Source organism: Suricata suricatta, chromosome 3, assembly GCF_006229205.1.
Source record: "Suricata suricatta isolate VVHF042 chromosome 3, meerkat_22Aug2017_6uvM2_HiC, whole genome shotgun sequence".
Lineage (NCBI taxonomy): Eukaryota > Metazoa > Chordata > Mammalia > Carnivora > Herpestidae > Suricata > Suricata suricatta.
This window is the reverse complement of record NC_043702.1, coordinates 32,034,974-32,057,719: the sequence shown is the minus strand read 5'-3', so window position 1 is coordinate 32,057,719 and position 22,746 is coordinate 32,034,974. Positions and strand designations below refer to the sequence as shown.

The following is a 22,746-nucleotide window of genomic DNA, read 5'->3' as shown; positions in this document are numbered from 1 at the left end:
CACTTAACCACCTGAGCCACCCAGATGTCCCCCTCCAAATTTTTAATCCTTTAAAAAGTTATCAGAGTACAATATATGAATATAGGTCATATAAGTATTAATCTCTATAAATCAATCAAAATAAGAGTTCTGTTAAACTTTAGATAAGTTACCATCTAATTTATCTCTTTTTTTTTGGAACTAGGCAAAGTATACTGCATGTTTACTCAGAAAATATTTTACATAATAGAAGAATCTTATTTGAATCTTGGGTACACTAGGAATTTCTGAAGAATATTATAACTGGATGTCTCCCTGTGTCATGCACTGTTCTGTAATACTTGTTCAGTCAGATAATAGACCAATCCAGGGCCACAGCTTTAAGATTTACTAACACCTTGTCCATACCTAGAGCTCTTCCCTCCAATGTGGTTTAGTTCATTTGTATATTTTCATAAGACTTTCCTGTTTCCCTTTGAGAAAGGAGAGAGAAAAGTCATGCCTCCAGAACCCTTTAGATTCTTGAAAGATTATGAAGCTCCAGACAAGTCAGAAACAACAGGTTCTACTCTGTTTAGATTTCCATTCTACCACACATTCAGGCTCATTCATATACTTGTTAGATAAACCAAGTGAATCATTTTAAAGTTCTCTTGTCTTTTTTCTAAATCCATATGTTTGGAGTTAGCCAAACTGCAAAGTTTAGAGCGAACTATCATGTTTAGATAGCACACACTTTCCACAAGACTGCCCTTACTGTGACACTAAATTTTGGAGGGTTTCCCAACCACCCTCAAGTTTGGTAATGCACTAGGACTCATAGAACTTACTAAAAGCTGTTTTATACTCATGGTTACAATTTTTTTAATTTAAAAATTTTAAGTTATCCCTACTCACAAAGTAGAGCTCAAACTCACAACCGTGAGATCAAGAGTTTCACATTCCATTGAGTGAGCCAGCCGGGGGTTACTATTTCTTACAGGGAAAGGACACATATCAAAATCAGCCAATGAAATAAGCACATAAAAAGCAAAAATCTGGGAGAACGTCAAACATAAAACTTCCAATGTCCTTTCTCATGGACTTGGGACATTGTTTCTCTCCCAGTGTTGATGTTTGACAATGTTCATGGAGTACTACCAAACAGGGAAGTTCACTTGAGCTTCCAGGTCCAGAGTTTTTATTAAGGCTTCATCACATAGGCATGATTGATTGATTGCCCATTTGGTTGAACACAGTCTCCAGGTTAGTCACATTGTTGGGTCACATGGCCAACCCCTACCCTAAACAAAGGCACTCCTATCAGGTATAAACAAAACATGTATTAAAAGGAAAATACTCAGTTTGGTTACCAACGTTCTGTTAACAGAGGAAAAACTGCAATTTTCTCACAGGAGTATCTTACCTGTAAAGCTTTTCCCCTATCTTCAGGTATTAGCATTGTGAAAGGCAGGGATAGAGTTGGTTTTGTTTGAGAGTATACATTATACAGTCTCAAAATTTCATTAACTCAGGATCTTGAACTGAAACTTGGTTTTTTTGTGTTGTGTTTTTGTTTTCTTGGGGCACAAAGTGGTGTATGTGTGCTTATTTCCATCTGCAGGATGTGATAGGTATGTTTACCTTTACTGGAAGCAAGTAGTATGAATTTTGTTCCACATTTCTTTAGTTACCTTCTTTTTTTTATGTTTTATTTCTATTTGAGACCCAGAGAGACAGAGCATAGGCAGGTAAGAGGTAGAGAGAGAGGGAGACACAGAATCTGAAGCAGGCTCCAGGCTCTGAGCTGTCAGCACAGAGCCTGATGGAGGGTTCTAACTCATGAACTGTGAGATCACGACCTAAGCCGAAGTTGGACTCTTAACCGGCTGAGCCACCCAGGCGCCCCTTTAGTTTCCTACATGATATGTTCCTCCTATGGTCTATTTGAATTACTGTCTTAATTTAATTTAATTACATGGTAATGGTTGCCATTTACTGAGCACTTAAGTTATGTCAAAGATACTATCTTCCATAAAAGTCACAATAACTCTTTGAGGTAGATGTTACCTCTATTTTACACACTAGAAAAATGCCAAAGAAGTTAAGTCATTTACCCAAGGACTTAAGATCCATCAAATAGTAAGAGATGAAGCTGAGATTCAAACTCCTGCTTACTTCTGCTACTGTGTAATTATGTTTGTACTAGTCGGCTTCCCCCATCAATCAGCAGCAGTTTCAGGGCATAGATTATGTATTGTATGTCTTTGACCAGAACAAAGGATAGCGTCTAGTATGTTGTGGACATATAAATGAATGTGCTATTTTTTACAATTTTATAATTATTAGACATGCATAGATCTTATTTTTTGAAAAAGATAGTTAAGTCCCTGGTGGGCAAGGAATGCTGAAGTTAGAGCAGAGGTACTGATGTCAAAACTAAAGACCAGCATGATGCAGTTCAGCATTTGGACCTTAGTTTTACAAGTAAGAAACTCAATTTTGACCATGAATCCAGAGTTGATAACTTAAGAGGGAATTGTTCATTTTGTACAAGCTCACAAGAAAATGATGAAAGAGTGTAACTGTAATTTAACTGGTCAGAGATGAAATTTTCTTGGGCTATTTTGAAGGATTAGCTCCCCCAAAACAGATCACCTCTGTGTTCTCTGGGTAGACTACCCTCTCTGGAGGCTATTCACTCATTGTGTCTCAATGTTCAGGAAAATTTTTTTTAGTGTTCAGGGAAATTTTCAACTAAAATAGTCAGGAACTCAATTGAAACAGATGGTCTTGATTTACACAGGGTCTAGGGGATGGAGGGTAAATAAGGGAAAGATGTTAGATTTTCATTCGGGGGGTGCCTGGCTGACTCAGTCAGTAGAGTGTGCAACTCTTGATCTTGGGGTTGTGAGTTTGAGATTGAAGGTACAGATTACTTAAAAATAAAATCTTAGAAGTTAAAAGATCTCAGGGGCACTTGGGTGGCTCAGTTTGACTTCGGCTGAGGTCATGATCTCATGATTCATGAGTTTGAGCCCTGTGTTGGGCTTTTAGTATGTTGTGGACATACTGTCAACTTGGAGCCTGGAGCCTGCTTCAGATTGTGTGTGTGTGTGTGTGTGTGTGTGTGTGTGTGTGTGTGTGTGTCTCGCTCTCTCTCTCTGCCCCTCCCCCACTCACTCTCTGTCTCTGTCTCTTGATCTCAAAAATAAATAAACGTTTGAAAATTTTTTTTAAAGATTTCATTCAGGTACTGATCCGAGGCACTGATCTGACGGCAGGAAGTCCTCAGAAAATGCTGGACTGAAGAAAGCAACAACAGGCTCATGAGAGGAACTCATCCTGTATTTAGTTGCATGAGCCAGACTGAGAAGTAAAGCATGGGTGTTAGAACAGATGGTCTGAGGTTTGAGCCTGTTTCTAACCTATGTCCTAACTGCCTCTCTTTCCTCCAAGTACCCGGGGTCTCTGGAAGGAGAGGACTTAGGCAAAAAGAAAAATGTCTCACCAAAAAACAGGAAGGACAAAAGCTGCTTCCCTCCTATATGGAAAGGAACAAGAACTGCTGAAAGTGGTAGTCTACAGAAAATGGGCAATGATGTGGACAGTACCTGTGTTCAAAAATGTGGAACCAGTCAACAGCAGAAAGATGGCAATACTAGCAGACACCAGAGCAAGGGAATACAAAGCAACAGGCAGTAGCTCAATTCTATGATAGAAACAGTCTCTATGGCTCATCCTCTGGAGATTCCTAAAGGAAACAGTGAGGGAGTTTATAAGAACAAGTGTTATCTTGTTCTTAACTTCTTGAAAAGACAGATGGGGGTATTAATAAGAGTACCTGTTGGTGTGCGTGGGTGGCTGTTAGCTGAGCATCCAACTCTTAATTTTGGTTCAGGCCATAATCCCAGGGTCATGAGATTAAGCCTCACATTGGGCTCCATGCTGAGTGTGGAACCTGCTTAAGATTCTCTATCTGGGGAGCCTGGGTGGCTCAGTCAGTTAAGTGTCTGACTTCAGCTCAGGTCATGATCTCATGGTTCATGAGTTCAAGCCCCACATCAGGCTCTGTGTTGACAGCTCAGAGCCTGGAGCCTGCTTTGGATTCTGTGTCTCCCTCTTTCTCTTTCTGCCATTCCCCAGCTCACGCTCTGTCTCTCTCTTTCTACAAAAATAAATAGACATTTAAAAAAAAAAAAAAGATTCTCTCTCCCTCTGCCTCTCTGTCTCGCCTGTGCATGTGCATGCACATTTGCTCTCCCTCTCTTTCTCTCCCCCACAAAAAAAAAGTTGACTCAAAAAAAAGAGTACCTATTTCCCAAGGTTGTTGTGAGGATTATATCATATAATACATATGACGAGCACTGAAAACAAATACTAAAATACTTTTCCTTTAGGCATCACAATGACTGGCTCCCTAAAGTCATTTTTTTAAATTATTGTTTCACCATCTTTGCTTTCTTTCCTTTTTAAGTTTATTTATTTATTTATTTTGAGAGAGAGAGAGAGAGAGAGAGAGAGAGAGACCATATATCCAGGAAGGGCACTATCAGTAGAGCCTGATGAGGGGCTCGAACTCACAAATTGTGAGATCATGACCCGAGCCAAAACCACGAGTTGAATGTTTAGCTGACTGAGCCACCCAGGTGCCCCTAAAGTCATTTATTCAAATGTCACTTCAATGAGGCCTTTCCTGACCATCCTGGAATATCTTATTCCCCTGTCCTACTTTATTTTTCTCTGCAGCATCTAGTACAGATATTACCAGATAAACCTAGATATACTATTTTGTTTCCCCTTACTAGAATATAAATTTCGCGAAGTGTGGGGGGTTTTCCATGTTTTATTCATTGGTATGTCCTTAGTGCCTATAAGAAAGCCTGACAGAGAGTAAATATTCATAGTTGTTGACAACATAACAGATGTTTGCCATTTGAACTATATGAAAGATCCAAAACATCTTCTATTTATTACAAAACACATCAAAGGTCTCTAAAGGATCTCTTTTGCTATTATCAGTCCATCCCAAAAAGTACATGAAGCCTCTACTAGCACCTAGAAATAATTTTAATCCCATTATTCATTCCAGTCATTCATGAACCCATTATTATTCATATTTATGGAGTCCCTACCATGTGCTAGATACTGACTTGGTACTGAGCATCCAGCAATGAACCTTTATGGATCTTATATTCTAGCTGGGACAGGAACAGGGCTGGAGGGTAGGTAGTGAACGAAAGAATCATGTTTCTTATTTTGTCCTTTCACCATGTTAAACCACTAATAAAGTTATAAATCCCTCTTCTGGGTTATCTGTATCTCCCATATTCTCCTCCTCATACTTTTTTGGGCTATCTCTCCTTGACCTAGTACTTTGTTTAATAAAGTACTGAATCTCTCTTCTGTTGCAACAGGGAATTTTTCAGACAATTACTTTATTTGGCCAAGATCCAAATCCAAATCCAGAGTGAGCTCTGAACCCCTGACTAATGCCTCACTGGGCTGATTATATAAATGGCAATGTGCAAAGACAGCTTCTTGGAGAAGCACAGTAAAAAGGTTTCTTATTGAATAAGTGGTTTCATTTTTATGTGAGTAAAGGATGCAAGCTTTAGATGCAAGAAAATGAATTTTACTTCCTGCAAACATTCAGTCATGAAATGGTTTAGAATTATTTAATGAGATCCTATTTTGTGACTAGTACAACATGATGCCCCATACAGATATAATTAAGTGTAAGAAACAGAATGCACCTTCTAGCAGATAACTCTTCAGTTAAAACTAGACTGGAGCACCTGGCTGGCTCTGTCCATAGAGCAGGAGACTTTTAACCCTGGGGGTTGTAAGTCTAAGCCCCAAGTTGGATGCAGAGATTACTTTAAAAAATAAAACTTTAAGAAAAAAAGTAAGAAAGCCAGATCAAAAAAAGATATATATTGTGAAATTATATAACACCACAAACAAACACAGTGCTTCCACTTCATCCAGCCACCCCATCTACCCTTCCTTTCCTTACTAAGTCATTTTAGTATCTCTTTCCTCCCTGACCACACTAAATCCTATGGCTATAATCAACCACGCTCTTGTCTGTACCCTCCCTCATCACTTGATTTCCCCCATTTTCACCTTTTCCTGTTATTCAGTCCAGGATTTGATCCCAGGTTGCAAAGCTGCTTGGAAAATATCAAGTTTCTTAGTGTTCCAAAACTTTCATCATGTTACAACTTAATGCTTTCTTTTTTCTTCTTTAATATTTTTTATGTTTTTTTTTTATTTCTTTTTGAGAGACAGAGAGACAGTGTGAGGAAGGGAGGGTCAGAGAGAGACACAGAATCAGAAGACAGGCTCCAGACTCTGAGCTGTCAGCACAGAGCCCTACGCAGGGTTCTTCGATTAGGGTTCGAATCCACGAACCGTGAGTTCATGACCTGAGTTGAAGTCAGACACTTAACCGAAGTCAGACACTTAACGACTGAGCCACCCAGGTGCCCCGCAACTTAATACTTTCAGGAAATCGTGTATAAGGCCTGGGAAGTGAGGATGGAAGTTTCACTCCTATTGAAAGCTAGACTTGTGGAATAATTGAGGTATTGAAATCAGTCACTCAAACGGAAAGGTCCCAGAAAAGCAAATTCCACTAAGAAAAGGGCAGAAAGTCTAAATGCAGCAAATCATTGCAGCAAAAATGGGAGAGGCGTTACGTATGTATGAAAGACATCTGTGCTAAAAACCAATTTGGCCAGAGAGAAGAGAACAGACCAGAATGCTCTCAAATACATCGAGAGTCATGGTGTCATCCTGAGAAGTTCACTTCAAGGCAGTGGTATCCAGGGTGCAAAGTTAAAGGGCTAGTATTTCCCAAATTCCAGATGCCTGGGGTAAAAGGACGAGACAGCTGCGCATTTCTCTCAAGGTAAAATATATCATATGTAGAAAACTAAAAAATAATAAAAAGCGGTTTTTTCCCTTTTCGATTTCCATGCAGTCCAGCCACTGAAAAGCCAGCTTCAGACCCTAAGAAATCTCGCGTAGACACTCTCTTCCCTTTTTATTTTCTCTCCTCCCCCAACCGCCAAACTCCGTTGGCGGGAACATACCGGAAGCAACTGCACGCTCTCCGTCGGAAGTGACGTCATATCCCAGAATGCTTGGAGACAGAGAAGCGCCTTCGGGAGCTCTATGTACAGTTGGTGTGGAACCTTTCGGGAGCGTGGTGTGGGTCTTTGCAAGAAGGCGTGCGCCTTTGTGCTTGGCCCGCTGCCGCCTTGCGGGCCTTTGGGGGCCGAAAGTTTGATCTCTTTTTACTGGTGTCAGCTCGCGGCGTGCCGCGCAGCGCCCTGACCCGGCCTCACCATGTTGGTGCTATTTGAAACGTCTGTCGGCTACGCCATCTTTAAGGTAGGTTGGAGACTGAGCCATTGGAGGGGGAAGGCTGTTGTTGGGCCGGCCAGGACAGGCAGGGGAAGACGTAAGGAGAGGACAGCACTGCTCAGGATCGCGTGAAAGCCGTTTGTGTCCTGCCCTGAAAGGTAGGGGAAGGCTTTGGGCCTGGGAGGCACATGTTTCGGTGAACACGTGGCCCCGCCGTTTGGGGCTAGGGTTCTGTGTTAGAGCACTTGGCGTGGTGAGAGAGGTGAGCAGGAGCTGTATTAGAATTTCACAGGTGAAAGTAAGGAGTTTGGGGTTTATTCTGAGTTCGGGGCTTATTTATTTTGAGAAATGGTTGAAAGGTTTTAAGCAGAGAAATGACTTGATGTAAACTTGTCTTTTAATGAAGTCGCTCTGCCGTGTGAAGAATAGATTATAGGAGGCAAGAAAGAAAGGAATATTTTTGCATTAATCTAGACAAGATGAAATTGCTTGGATTAAGGTTGGTACGGAGGGAAACAAATAGCAGGAGAAATTTTGAAGGTAGAAATGGTGGGTTTGGCTAATGAAGTAATTGGGTGTATGATGGTAGGGAAGAGAAGAAAAAAAGATTGTTGGGGTTTTTTTGGAGAGAGGGGAAGATACTAAAAAGGTCCAGTTTGGGCTGTGAAACTTTTGGTGTCTGTTAGACGTGGAAATGCAATCGTCATTTTTAAAAAAAATTTTTAACGATTTTATTTTTGAGAGAGAGACATCATGAGCGGGGGAGGGGCAGAGAGAGAGATTTTGGTTGTCCTAATAGGGAAAGTATGACATTTGAAGTTTCTCAGCACGGAGCTGATTGAAAAACGGGACATTTGTGTAATAGGATGCCATCGAGTTGTTGGAAAGAATGAGATAAACAGCGCTATCCATGTGCTAGGCACTCGTTTGAATTCCACAGATGTAGCATCGAAAAACAATTTTCATGTATGTGCTGTTAAGGCAAAAATGGATAAAATGTGTATAGTAGGATTTTATCTATGGATCAGAAACCTGTGGTATGAATGCAGAAAATCTGCAATCAACTTTCCAAAATGTTGATTTAGAGGGACCTAAACTTTAAGGTTTTCTTCAAACTTTTGAAAATATAGTTCCATTTGCATTTGTTACATGACTTATTTTTTAAGAGATAAAATAATAAAAGCCAAAAGCTAGCTTTGCTTATTTTTCCTTAATTGGGGTTGTCTGTAATTGCAGTATTAGAAATTTTAAGGGACTTTGGAAAGCTTTAGAACTTGAAGTATGTCTATTTTCCTTTTTCCAGCTTCTTGCAGTCTTTTCAAAATTCTTAAGTAGAATTCTGCACAATGTGCCCAAATTTTCTTAGCCAGCATGGTCTGTCACATTTTGAATTAGTGTGTATGGATGAGTTTAATCTAAATTGAGGTTATGTATACTGTCCAGCACTGGATGCTGAGAGATGGAGGGGCAACTCTGTAGCCCACTCTTTGCCTCTGATGGTAGGAAGGAACAGATTTAGCAATTGTATGGTTTCTAGACCTGGGTCATAAAACACTTAACCATTTTCTTGATAAATTACTGATTTCTATTAGTGAAGAGTATTCTCCATAAAAATAAGTCTTGAGTAATCTGTCATGGTTTTTAATGCTGTTTATATGCAAGTTACTGTTCAAAATTGATACTAGTGATTTGTGGTTTTGTGCAAGAGGGAAATAACTAAAGGCTTGAATATGTTGAAATAATTTCACTTCCAGATATTTGCAATTAGTAGTGGTTATTGTTAATAGAACAGTCATACAAAATGTTCTGGAATTAATAGTGGTTGTACAATTTTGTGAAAATATGCTAAAAAGTAAGTTGTACGCTTAAAGGATGAATATTACAGTATGTAAGTTATATATTAAAAAGTACATATGTAGTACAAAATTATTAGCTCCCTTTTCCGTGATCTTTCAGAATGCTGGGGTATAAAATTATATTGGTTTGCATGAAATTCATGCTTTAATGCGAATGCATTTGTTGTTGTTTTGGTGACTGTTTTTTGAGAGAGAATGCACATGTGTGGGTGGGGGCATGAATCTCAAGCAGGCTCCAGGCTCAGCGTGGGGTCGGGGAGTCCAACGCTGGGCTGGATGTTACCACTCTGGGATGGTGACTTGAGCCAAAATCAAGTGGACTCTCAGCCGACGGAGCCACCCAGGTGTCCCAAGAAATTTAAAAAATTTTTAAACCTCAGGTCATAGTAAGGAATACATTTATTCCTTTATCACGTTCCAGTATGTAGCCACATGTACAGGGTGATTCACAAAGAAAACTTTCTAAAAAAAATTACTGCATGTTAACATGGTTAGATGTGAATGCAAACACAAACTATTTTAGAATATGGTTAAAACTCACCCTGTGTTACTTGTCATTGGCATGCATAGTAAGATTAAGGCATCTTAGTTTTACTTAGTAGTCCCATGGTGTGGTGCATCTCTGTTGTGTGTTCCTTTATTTCCTCAAGGCCATGAGGAAGAGATTTTTTTAGGTGTATACCACAGGTGTAATATGATTAAGTGAGCAATATGGTTTTCCAGCTGCATTTATTGAATATAGCTTACATATTGTTAACTCACTTATGGTAAATAGTGCAGTTTGCTGCATTTTAGTAAAAGTTATACAGCTGTGCAATTTGCAATCCAGTTTAGAGTACTTCCTTTTAAAAAGTCAAGTTATGCCATTTGCAAGTCAAAGTCAGACCCAGCTCTAGACAACCACAGTGTGTATAATTTTGTCATTTCTAGAAATTTCGTGTAAATGGAGTAATCGTTTTTTGTGTCTAGCTTTTTTCCCTTAGCATGTTTTTGACGCTAATCCATGTTGTATGTATTAGTTGGTTCCTTTTTGAATAATTAACATTTGAAATTATTCCAAGTCATCCTGTGTAACAACTAACACAAGTTTTGTAAAACAATACTTAACCATTTTGTTTGTGAAATAAACCTTTAAAAGTTAGCATTGAGGGGAGCCTGGGTAGCTCCATCAGTTAAGCATCCCACTTTGGCACAGGTTGTGAACTGGTAGTTGGTGAGTTCAAGCCCCACCTTGAGCTCTGTGCTGACAGCCCAGCGTCTGGAGCCTGCTTCAGTATCTGTGTCTCCCTCTCTGTTCCTTTTCTGCTCGCACTCTGTCTGTCTGTCTCTCTCAAAAATAAAAAAAATTTTTTTTTAAGTTGGTATTGAATATTTATTTTTTAAGTATTTATTTTGTGAGAGCACACGTGCACACACACTTGGGAATCCAAGCAGGTTCTGCACCAACGCAGAGCTCGAACTCACTGTGAGATCATGACCTGATCCCAAGTAGGGCCACCCAGGTGTCCCAGCATTGAATGTTTAAATAAAACATAGGAAGTCTCAAAATAACCAATTAAAAAGTGAAAATTAGGGACCGTCACTTTTGATAATAATGTGCCCTTTCCTGTTTATAAATTTAGTGCCTTCTGGAATAGAGGAGGAAACTCTAGGACTATCTGGCATGCTGTGGGATATGTTAGATTTTTACATTTTGTTGTGGAAGTTTCTAAGACAAGTAGAAGATTATAAAGACTCTCCATGTACACCATTGCTCCGCTTCCGCAGGTCCATTTTGTGTCATCTCTCTCATTCCCCTCCCCACATTGTTTTGAGGCAAATCCTGGATGTTTAGTTTTATCTGTAAATAAATATGTGTCTGAGCATGCAGTGAAGACAGGAGCACAACTGAATTGTCTTTCCACAATGTCAGCTTTTTCCGTGTCAGAACAAGGTTAATATAATTATAACTCAGGTTCAGGATTCTAAACTCAACATTTCACTACCTGTTTAATTTGACTTCTTACACATTACACAAAGCAAAGCACAGGACAAATTACACAACAAACAACATAGAACAGGGGAATAGGAAGTCTTCGATTGCAGTTAGATGTGGCCTCCGTCCGGCCCAGGTCTACTCACAGCACTTGTTGCTTATTATGTTCAATCAGTGGAGGATCTCTATTTTGTTCAGAGATCAGTTGGGTAGGGTCTTGGATGGCAGCTACTTTTTTGATATGGTCAGATGTGAAAGCGTCAGCGTTAAGAGTTTTGACAGTTTGCTGCAGAAATCTTCCATTTTAAAAAGGACTTAATAAATCCTGATTGACAAACTTCCTATGTTTCTACTGGTTATCCTTCCTATGTCTCAGCTGGTGCTGGTTTTGGCAATATCGGGTCTTAAGTGGAATGCCCTTGGTTGCTTGTGACATAAGTTACCTCTTGACCTGAGTGACTCCATCTTGCTGTCTACACTATGTGTAAGATATAAAGACTAGTTTTAGAACTAGGAATAATAACCTGCTAAATGTTTTAATGGAAGTAAGTATACACAGTTTCTACTCAGAAGTGGAAATTTTTGCATCTTAATCCACAATGATAAAACTTGAAATAGACTTTGTATAAAAATGTTTTCAGATTCTCTGTCTGAAAATAATTAAAATTTGAGGCACATTTTTACAGTTATTTCTTAGCAGACTGTCTTCATTAGTAATGTTCTCTTCAGTATGTTGTAGCACAATTGGAAATATTTGGTAACAAAGTTTTGTTTGCCATAACAGTCTTTGGAGACCTTTGAATGTGTTTTCATTACATTTCCCTTGTTACTTTTAGGATGCTGATAATATCTCTTAAATATGCCAGTTGTTACCCAAATGTTATCTCCGAGTATACTTGTTTTTTAGCTAGGAAAAAAATGTAAATTTTACTCATGAGTCATATCCCTGTTTCGTACATATCCTCTCAGCAGTTCATGAACTTTGGGTATGGTTAGCTACATTCTCTAAACTATTTGCAAAAGTTAGGACTATTCTGTGAACTTCCTTAGTCAAAAAAATAACTGAGTTAATGTGTCAGTGTATTCATGAGGTTTGTTGGAGGTTCTTGTGACACACTAAATAGAACTGTTAGGCGTGCCTGGGTGGGTAGCTCAGGTTATGATTGTGGGATCGAGCCTGGCATCAGGCTCTGTGCTGAGTGTGGAGCCTGCTTGGGATTCATTTCTCTCTCTCTCTTCCATCCCTCATGCACTCTTGCCTCTTTCTAAAAAACAAAACAGAATGAACTATTAGTGGCTTGTAAGTTTTGTAAAGATTTCATTTTTAAGTAAACTTTATGCCCGATGTGGGACTCAAACTTAGAACTCCAAGATCAAGAGTCACATCCTCTATATTGACTGAGCTAGCCTAGCACCCCAGCTTGTTATTTTTTAATACAAACACTATGCTTTGTGATCACGTACTGCTTACTTTGGTTTTGTAAGGTTTTTTTTTTTTCATTTTGATTAGTTTTGACTAACTTCTCAAATTCTGTAAATATATCTAACTTGGCTGTATGAGATAAACAACACAACAAATATCTTCCTGTCTCTCTCTCTCTCTCTCTCTCTCTCTGTCTCTCTTTCTTAAGGGAGAGAGGCAGAGGGAGATGGCTGGGGTGGGGAATCCCAAGCCTGGCACAGAGCACAATGCAGGGCTTGATCCCACAACCCTGGGATCATGCATGACCTGAGCCGAACTCAAGAGGCAGATGGCTAGGGGCGCCTGGGTGGCTCAGTCGGTTAAGCATCCGGCTTCAGCTCAGGTCATGATCTCACGATTGTGGGTTCGAGCCCCGCAACGGGCTCTGTGCTGACAGCTCAGAGCCTGGAGCCTGTCTTTGGATTCTGTATCTCCCTCTCTCTCTGACCCTCCCCTGCTTGCTCTGTCTCTGTCTCTCAAAAAAAATAAATTAAAAACATTAAAAAAAAAAAAAAGAGGCAGATAGCTAACCGACTAAGCCACCCAGGCGCCCCCACAACAAATCCTTCTTAAAATCATCTTGCCACACTTGTCTGTCAGAAACTAAGTGCAACTTGCTGTATTATATTCATGTTTTATCACAAAAATATATACTAGATGTAACTGGGCAATAAAACTTTATAAATACAGATTTGGTAAAAATGTTTATCAGTAAGGTATAGTTTTAAATTTATCAGGTGAGTGTTTTTCCCACAAGGAAATATAATATCTGTTTGTACTATATTTCACCAAATTTAATATGCTATTATTTTACACTGGTAATTAAATTTACCTTCCATCAGTTGTAAGGCATCTCGGTTTCAAGAATGTTAAATGTGGGGGAAATGCAAGTTAGGACTGAGTCTACCCTATGTTATACTTGGGCATTCGACTTGCCACATTGAGAATTAGTGAGAGCGTGGGAAGTAAGTTTTGTTAACTCTTGATTTAAATGAAACTAATAGACTCTCTTGAAGGCAATATGGTACCATCTGTCAAATATAAGATCATGTTCCCACATGATCAGTTAACCCCACTTCTAGTAAAATATGTCCTATAGAAATACAACATGCGTATATACAAAACTTTTCTGAAGGAGAATAAGGAAAATTTAGAAGAAACTTTAAGCTCTGTCAGGGAATTAAATGGTGATATTTTCATACAATGTAATTCTAGGTTGTCAGAACCTATAACTGTGTCCATGTTATGCTAAGTGGTATATATGATTCCTAAAAATATGCATAAATAAAATATTAAGACCATCAAAAAACCTTGAAGAATATATATGCCTAAATGTTAATAACTGTTTCATAGATTTAAAGTGCCCCCTTTCCCCTTTTCATTTTAAGTTTTCTTGTAACAGGATGTATCTTAAATTGATCATATCTCAGCTTTACAGAAATCCTTAATACTTTGACGTTAGGATGATCATAAGCAATAAATAAAATGTATTCTTTATTCTAGACAGCAAGCAAATAAAATCTTTTGTTCTATAAACATGATATGCTGGGGTGCCTAGGTGGCTCGGACAGTTAAGCGTCACCTCAGGTCATGATCTCACGGTTTGAGAGTTCAAGCCCTGCACTGGGCTTTGTGCTGTCAGCTCAGGCCTAGAGCCTGATTCAGATTCTGTCCCCTTCCCCCCATTGCCCCTCCCCCACTCGCACTTGTCTCTCAAATATGAATAAATGTTAAAAAAAAAATTTTTTTAATGCTACGCTTTGTGAAGGTGTTAGTGGTGCTTCAAAATGGGATGTTTTCAACAAAGACCTTGACTGAATTCCATCCACTCATTAAATGAGCTACTTGAGGTGCTAATTTGATCACAGATTTATGGTGGGTTAAAAAACTGGTTTGTTATTTCTGTGAGAAGATAGCTTTCACCAGTCTCATTTTACATGTATAGTTGCACTTGAAGAGTGTAGTTATATATGTCTAAGCTATGCTATTTAAATATTTGTTACAGGTTTTGAATGAGAAGAAACTTCAAGAGGTTGACAGTTTGTGGAAAGAATTTGAAACTCCAGAGAAAGCAAATAAAATGTAAGTTATCTTAAAACTAAGAATTTAGTAGTTAATGTTTAGGGGGTTTTTTTGTTTGTTTTTTGTTTTTAAGAGTAATCTACACCCAATGCAGGGCTTGAACTCATGACCCTGAGATGCAAGAATTGCATGTTCTATCAGCTGAGTTAGCCAGGGGCCCCAAGTAATAGAATTGCTGAATAAATTGTAGTATATCCATAGATCCCTTGGTGACCTGGGGAGAGGTCTGCGGTATACCTAGAAAACCATACTTCTCAGTGATGTGTATAATGTGATCCCGTTGTTGCAGGGTTTTTGTATATCTGTATGCGCATTTATGCAGGCATAGAGAGACCCCAACAGATGCCACTTCTGGAAGGTGGAAATGGGAATAGGGTGAGGCAGAATAAAATGAAATTACTATTTTTTGCTAAAATCTTTGTATTGTTAAGGGTTTTTGCTTCCTAGCAAGTAAGAAAACCTTCCTTAATAATATAGTACTAATATAGGGACAATAGAAGACTAGTTTTTCTTTTTAAAGGGATATATGCTTCAGTTGGCTAAGTTAACCTGATTCATTGTTGTCAATGATGTATTCTTGTGGAACTGAATATAAATGATTTAACTCAAATGTTCGTCACTACCACTGAGACAACAATGGATTATGAATTAACTGTATTTTTTGTTCGCTATAAAATGATGTTACCTTGCACATAAGTGTACGGGGAGGAGGAGAGTAAAATAAGGGTAACGGGTCAGAATTGATTATTAGCTATTTATAGGTGGCATTTGTACTAGGTGGACAAATCAGTGTTGTGAGAGTCTGACTTAAGAAGGACTCCTAATTCCTTTTCTTAGGTCTCTTCTATTCTGTATTGTAAAACGCATTTGTATCCAGCCCTAAGCAGCAGAGGTTATGTTGACGCTTCAGCATCTTTCCTGTGGTTGAGATGTGGTACCAAACCTCTTTGCTATTCTTTTTCCATCAAAGCCTACAGTCCTCTCTGTTTTAGTGCTGACGTGACTGACCTGGTATTTGGAGAAACTAGTGGTTTTAATATGAGTTTATCTAACTTTGCATCCCCATGCCTAATGACAGGAAATTTTATTTTGTTGGTGTGTGCTTTGAAAACAGTCCAGAACCTCTTTCCTAAATATGGCTTTTGAAGAATCAATATGCCCTCATAACTTTTCTTTTTTTTTTTTCTTCTAGAGTGAAGCTAAAACATTTTGAGAAATTTCAGGATACAGCAGAAGCATTAGCAGGTAAAGTGAAAGACTAGATTACTTTTTGGTTTTATTTATAATCTTATCGATATATTTTTCTTATCAAAAGATTTATTTGCTTCAGTTGCCTGAGTTAACCTTATTCAATGTTGTCAATGATGCATTCATTTTGGAACTGAATTTAAGTGATCCAACTCTTAATCGTCACTACCACTGAGACAACATTGAGTTAGCTTTTTTCACCATAGGGCTTGTTTCCCCCCCATGTGATGAGAGGTGAGAAGTGGTTAAGTTGATCTCCCTGTGGAAACCAACAGCATAATGCTGAAGCACAGTTCAGTAAAAGCTGTTCTGCAAGGGACCAAGGTAACGTAGTCAAGTGCACAGCCCTCTGATGATTTTAATTCAAGGGTGTAAAGTTGAGGATAGCCAGGATTCACAGTTGAAATAATAAAGCAGCTATCCGGGGGTATACATTTTTAGTTCAGACGAGCACAACGTCATTATACAGTTTTAGGAGAATGAACAGGCTTTTTTATGTGTGGTGTTTGGGTGGGGGGGGGGGTGTTTGTTTTAAATAGAAAACTACGCAGAGCCTTAAGAGTTAATCTGAAGGGAGCATGAAGAATGGATGACTCTTAACTAGTCCTCATAATGAGAGAAGAGACATAAAGCAATAGGATGTATTATCTAAGTTTGGCTTTAATAAGCAATTGGTCTTAACAGGGTTTTTGCCCCCCAACCCCCTCATGTTAGGGAAAATGAGAAGACTGGATATAAAATTCTAATTATGGATTTTTCAGTTGCTTAAGTTCTGTTTATTAAGTTAGCCAACTGCTTATATAGAACCATAAAGAATATGGCTTATAACTATGCAAGAATATCATAGACACAAATAATTTTGTTCATCAGCCACAAAAGAAGAGTATTATTCTCTTGTAAAAAATTAGGAATCTAACTACACATGCTGGAATATTAGTAGACCATCCCAACATTGGCAGAGGGGTAGCTGAAGGAAGACCCAATAATGGGGCCAGTTGTTAATTTTTAAAGAGAGTCCTAAGGCTGCTGCATCAGTAAGTCCGTAATTAAAGTCTCATAGAGGTATTAAAACAATGATAATTTTTTTATTTTAATTTTTGTTTAGTAATCTCTATACCCAACATGAGGCTTAAATTCATGGCCCCAAGATCACAAGTCACATGTTCTTTCAACTAAGCCAGCCAGGTGCCACCCCTGCCTAGAGCATTTTTTAAAAGATCTGTTTATCACAGCTTTAAAATTACGTGGGTAGTTTTGTTAAAACTCCAAAGAAAAAGATGATGGTCCCTATTCTCCACCTCGGGGTCAGTCATGCAGTATTCACATGGGCCGATTTGAACAGCTCCTGCTGGAGCTGTAAAATGCAATGGCCTTGATCCCAAGTGGCTTCTTTTGAATTCATTTTTGCATATTCCCTCCTTAATCTTTTTTGGGCTATTTCTGTCCAGTCCATATTAAATGGTATACTTCTACCAGGACATGAAGCAGATTTTTACTATTAATAGCTAATTTATTGGTCATGTAGTGGGGGTCAGATTTTGTACTCAGCATTTTAAAATTGTTGTTTAATCCTTGAAACAATCCTGTGGGGTAGATACTAGTCACTGTTTTACAGGAAAACTGAGGCTTAAGAGGTATCTCGTTTCCCTACAGAGCTTTTGGTATTCTTTAAAATACTGTAAAATAAATGGGTAAAATGCCATACTAGCTGAGAATTCAAAGTCATTCCCTCCCCCTGTCTTCCTTCCATGAAGGTAGAAACTATACTGTTCTTCACTGTCAAATTCCTAGATTCTAGCACATAAATATTTTTGGATAAAGGGATGAAAGTAGTGAGCTCTGTCTGGAATCTGCCTTTTCCCATCTATTTTTACCAGAAATTCAACATCACCTTATTAAGAGAGTAGTCTTTCCTGGAAATTAACTTAAAGCAATTATAATGTGACAGAATGAAAACTGAGTGGTTATAGGTACCGTAGTATGCATTTTAAACGCCATAGCCCAAGACACAGTCTGATGGGTCAGCTGGTAGAACATGAGACTCAGGGTCATGAGTTCAAGCCTCGCATTGGATGTGGAACCTAGTTTTTAAAAGTCTTTAGGGCGCCTGACTGCCTCAGTTGGAGGGGCAGAGTGACTCTTGATCTCAGTGTGAGCCCCACATTAGGTGTAGAGATTATTAAATAAGGAAATAAACTTTTTTTAAATTAAAGGTTGAATTAAAAAAGAATTTATGTTGGTTTTAGAAATTCAGATATGCTGTTTGTATGGAGAGCTTTATCTTTACTCTTGGTCTAATTTTCAAGTTGCAAGTGTTCCAAATGCTACAGAAAAATTTGGTGCCAGCCTACATTTGGATGAAATGGGAAGATTAATAGGGGATGGTGGGAAGTGGCTCTTGAAATAAAAAAGACTCAGTATCCTCTTCATCACCATCTCTGTTTCCCATCTTTTGTTTATTTTTTAAGTCTATTTAGAGAGGGAGAGAGAGAAAGGACTCCAAGCAGTCTCTGCACCGTCAGCCTGGAGCCTGACTTGGGGACTCAATGCCATGTCGTGACCTAAGCCTGAAATCAAGAGTCAGACTCTAAACCAGCTGAGCCACCCAGGCACCTCTGTTTGCCATCTTTTAAAAACACATATTACAGAGGTGGCTCCTGGGATCTACCTCTGCATCAGGCTCCTTGCTGACAGCACACAGCCTTCTTGGGATTCTCCCTCTCTCCCTCTCTCCCTCCCTCCCTCCCTCCCTCTCTCTCTCTCCTCCCTCTCTCCCTCTCTCCCTCTCTCCTCTCCCCCTCCCCCCACTTTCTCTTCCTCTGTCTCAAAAATAAACTTTAAAAATACATATTATAAAGATTGACAGGTTTTTTTTTCATAATAAAGGGAAGATAATCTAAGCATTAGATCTAGAGTAGAAATTTTTGCTTATAAAATTTTTTAGAGGAAAACTGAATTAAAATGTAAAAGATGGGGTGCCTGGGTGACTCATTTAAGTGTGCAACTTCAGCTCAGGTTATGAGCTCACAGTTTACGAGTTGGAGCCGCACATCGGGCTCCCTCCTGTCAGCTGGGAGCCTGCTTCAGATCTTTTCTCCCCCTCACTTTGACCCTCCCTCTCCCTCCCCCCCTCCCTCCCTCCCTCCCTCTCTCTCCCTCTCTCTCTCTCTCTCTCTCTCTCTCTCAAAAATATTCTTTAAAAATGTAAAAGATGATGGTATGCAATATTGAGAATAGAAGCTGGAAGTTGAAATTTTTTTTAGTTATAAAAGGAAAGAATATAACTTATTAAAAAGGAAGGTCATGAGGAGTCAGTATTGTACAATATGGTATGTAAAAGGTTGGAACCTATCAAAAATCGCTTCTTAGAATGTTTCAACCTCTGTAAGAGCTTTATGGTAGTCAGCTGATTTTTGTCCTCCTCTTCTATCTTCCCAGATAACAGGTAAAATGGACTTAGAATTCAAATGGATGGAGATGTGGTCAGGAGGAAAGAGCAGATACCTGGCTGATGAGCATGAATTGCCTGGTTTAGACATTGTGATAGACTTCCTTCCTGCCAGGCATACTTTAAATTCAGCCAAAACCCTAACAGATAACAGGAGGTGTTGGTCCATGTGGGTCCAGAAGATCTAGGTGTAGGCCTAAAGAAGGATGAGACTTACTTACAAAGTAGCAGATTTAGAACCTGCCAAAAATGAAAGCAGTCCCAGTTAGTCTAAGGCTGCCTTAATTGGGGAGTTCTCCATCACTGGAGGTTTACAAGCAGAGGCCTGATAACATATCTGGATCAGGATTAGCAAAAGCCCTCCATGCAGACATCCTTACCCTGCAGCAGGACCTTCCAAACAAATACACTCCTTTTTACCTGACAGGCTTGTCTGTCTATAATGACATAGGAAAGGGAATCTACTTGGGATTCCAAAATAGATTGTTTCTAACATTTTATGGTTCTAGCTCTGAGTTCAGGAGTAATGTCATGTTACATAGGGAAAGGAATGCTGGATCTGCTTATTTCCCAGTTCTAGAGCTGACAGGGGTGGGAAGGTCAGATGAGATTGCGAAATATGTGATTCCTTCAGTGTTCTTTATATTTCTCACTTTATTTTAGAAATAATAGTAAATTCAGCCTTTTTTAAAAGGTGAAAGGAAATAATTTTGCTTCATTTTTTATGTTTAAATGAGATCTTAAGTTCTTAGAATTAGAAACCTGAGAATTCTTTTCATTTTCTTTTTCCTCAAAAGCATTTACAGCTCTGATGGAAGGCAAAATCAATAAGCAGCTGAAGAAGGTTCTGAAGAAAATAGTAAAAGAAGCCCATGAACCCCTGGCTGTAGCTGATGCTAAGCTAGGAGGGGTCATAAAGGTAAATTTATGTTTTTCATACCTGCTAATCAGCTCACCATCACAGCTTAGGAACTACAAAACTTGCCTTTGTGTTGAGTTGATTGTTATAAGTTCTCATACTTGATTTTTTTCCTTTAGCGATAGAATAATTGATTGCCAATATGATTATCAGGAGTAAGCACTAAAAGTAATGCCTGGTCATTGGAGAAAATATTGATACCCCCAAAATGATTTAAAAAAAAAAAAACTTGCTTTAATCTTGCTGCCCAGAGATAATCTATCTTAACATGGCGTATGTCCTGCCATGTTTTTGTTCAGCCACATTTCTTTTTCTTGCAACAGAAATGGAAACCTAACATTTCTTTTGAGTTTGTATGTTTATTAGAAAACTTTAGCAGGGGGTAGAGTTTCTAGAGATTAGTGAAAGTACTGGAAAAACGGGCTCCCAAGTGAGAAGAGGAACAGTTTGAGAGCTGGTTGTGATAGTTTGATCATCAGTGGTTACAGTAGATATTGCAGTGACAGGTTAATTATTGTGTTTGTGAACATCCCTCTGGTGGTTTTTTTAAGTAACCTCTACTCCCAGCCTGGGTCTTGAACTCACGACCCTGAGATCAAGATCTGTGTGCTCCTACAACTGAGGCAGCCAGGTGTCCCATCCTCTAATTGAAGTAAGATTTATATTATGTAGTAGATCTTTTACTGTTTTATTTTTGAGAGAGTGCACGTGTGCAAGTTGGGGAGGAGAAAAAGAGAGGGACAAAAGATCCTAAGTGGGCTCTGCACTTAACAGCAGCAAGCCCAAAGCTGGGCTCAAACTCATGAACAATGAGATCATGACCTCAGCTGGAGTTGGATGCACAACTGACTGAGCCACCTAGGCACCCCATGTTGTAGGTCTTTTTAGGTAAGAAAATGCTAAGTAGATTTGAGGGGTTTTTTTTGGCCAGGATTGTGAATTTAAGAAGTTCAGTTAAATGAACTGCTAATGCTGTCTGGTAAGTAATGAAGTTTTCTGTGATGATGTCAGGCTCTATCTTCATTCTTTGATGTGCCCACAAGTCTTAGTTTGGGATTTTCTGTTGAAAACATTAAATTTTAGCAGAATACAGAAGAACAAATTGTTGAGTGATGGGATTATGGGTATTTTTTTCTTTTCAGTTTCTCTGTTTTAAAAACTTACACTGAAGATCACCGATACATGCCAAATATTTGTTTCTTAGATATGATGTAATACATATAATTTTGCATGCGTGTTATTTGCATTTGATGAACTAGCACCGTGTAAATTTGTATGGAGTTACCAAATACACTACAAAGTGAAAAGAAATGAAGTTGTGCAGAACAGAATTTATTAGTGTGTGTGTGGGGTGTGTAAAAAATTGTAAACCCTTGAACAACTTAGGAGTTAGGGTGTCAACCCTTCCCCCCGACACACACACACAGTCAAATCTGTATAACATTCGACTCCCCCGGAACTTTACTACTAAAAGCCTTCTGTTGACCAGAAATCTTACCAATAACATACATGGTTGATTAATCCATATTCTGTATGTTACATGTAGTAGATCCTGTATTCTTACAATAAAGTAAGCTAGAGGAAAGAATGTTATTAAGAAAATCAGGGGCACCTGGCTGGCTCAGTTGGTGGAGCATGCAACTCTGCATCTTGGGGTGTGAGTTTGAGCCCCACATTGGGCATAGAGACTACTTAAAAATAAATAAAATATATTTTAAAAAGAATCATAAGGAAGAGACAGTATATTTATAGTTTGTGCCATGTTTATAAAAAAAATCTGGGGGCACCTGGGTGACTCGGTCGGGTAAGGATCCAGCTTTGGCTCAGGTCATGAACTCGTGGTCTGTGAGCCTGAGCCCCACCCTTGCGTTGGGCACTGTGCTTGACGGCTTAGAGCCTGGAGACTGCTTCAAATTCTGTGTCTCCCTCCCTTGCTGTCATTAATACAAATATTCTTACTCTTACAGGAAAAGTTGAATCTCAGTTGTATCCATAGCCCTGTTGTTAATGAACTTATGAGAGGAATCCGTTCCCAGATGGATGGGTTAATCCCTGGAGTAGAACCCCGTGAAATGGCTGCTATGTGTCTCGGATTGGCACACAGGTGAGATTTACTGGAAAATAAAGTTCGTTTATTTCTGTTTAGTAAGCAGTTATGTTGCACTGGTTTAACCATATTGCAAATACTAATTTAATTCTCATAATAGTTTTATGAGGAAGGTGGTGGTAGTAGTAGTAGTAGTATTTTCATTTTGTAGATGAAGCTGATGCCCAAAGTCAGTTCATCAGGTAAGTGATGCAGCCAGGATTGGAACCCAGGCAATTGTCATCATATCCGTTTTCTACCTTTTGGGTCCCACAGTTCTTGGGCTTTCTCTTTTTTCTTTTCTCTGATCTCTGCTGAATCATTTGCTATCCCTCCAT

The 22,746-nt window shown here is 39.0% G+C and overlaps 1 protein-coding gene and 2 non-coding genes across 4 annotated transcripts in view; all 3 read left to right on the top strand.

Moving 5' to 3' along the window:
• Positions 1–7,113: 7,113 nt before the first annotated feature.
• NOP58 (NOP58 ribonucleoprotein) overlaps positions 7,114–22,746 on the top strand; it is a 29,343-nt gene continuing 13,710 nt past the window's right edge. The window contains exons 1-5 of one of the 2 annotated variants that reach the window (XM_029934044.1): positions 7,114–7,359; positions 14,631–14,707; positions 15,900–15,952; positions 20,201–20,322; positions 22,290–22,426. In XM_029934044.1, coding sequence (XP_029789904.1) covers positions 7,315–7,359; positions 14,631–14,707; positions 15,900–15,952; positions 20,201–20,322; positions 22,290–22,426 — 434 coding nt within the window. In that variant the 5' untranslated portion in view covers positions 7,114–7,314. Of the gene's footprint in view, positions 7,360–14,630; positions 14,708–15,899; positions 15,953–16,185; positions 16,280–20,200; positions 20,323–22,289; positions 22,427–22,746 lie in introns of those variants that run through there. The other variant, XM_029934045.1, reaches the window with a different exon arrangement.
• LOC115288859 lies at positions 15,261–15,348 on the top strand. The gene has a single exon (XR_003907246.1). It is a non-coding gene; the product is annotated as a small nucleolar RNA SNORD70 (small nucleolar RNA).
• Positions 16,056–16,142, top strand: LOC115288860. The gene has a single exon (XR_003907247.1). It is a non-coding gene; the product is annotated as a small nucleolar RNA SNORD70 (small nucleolar RNA).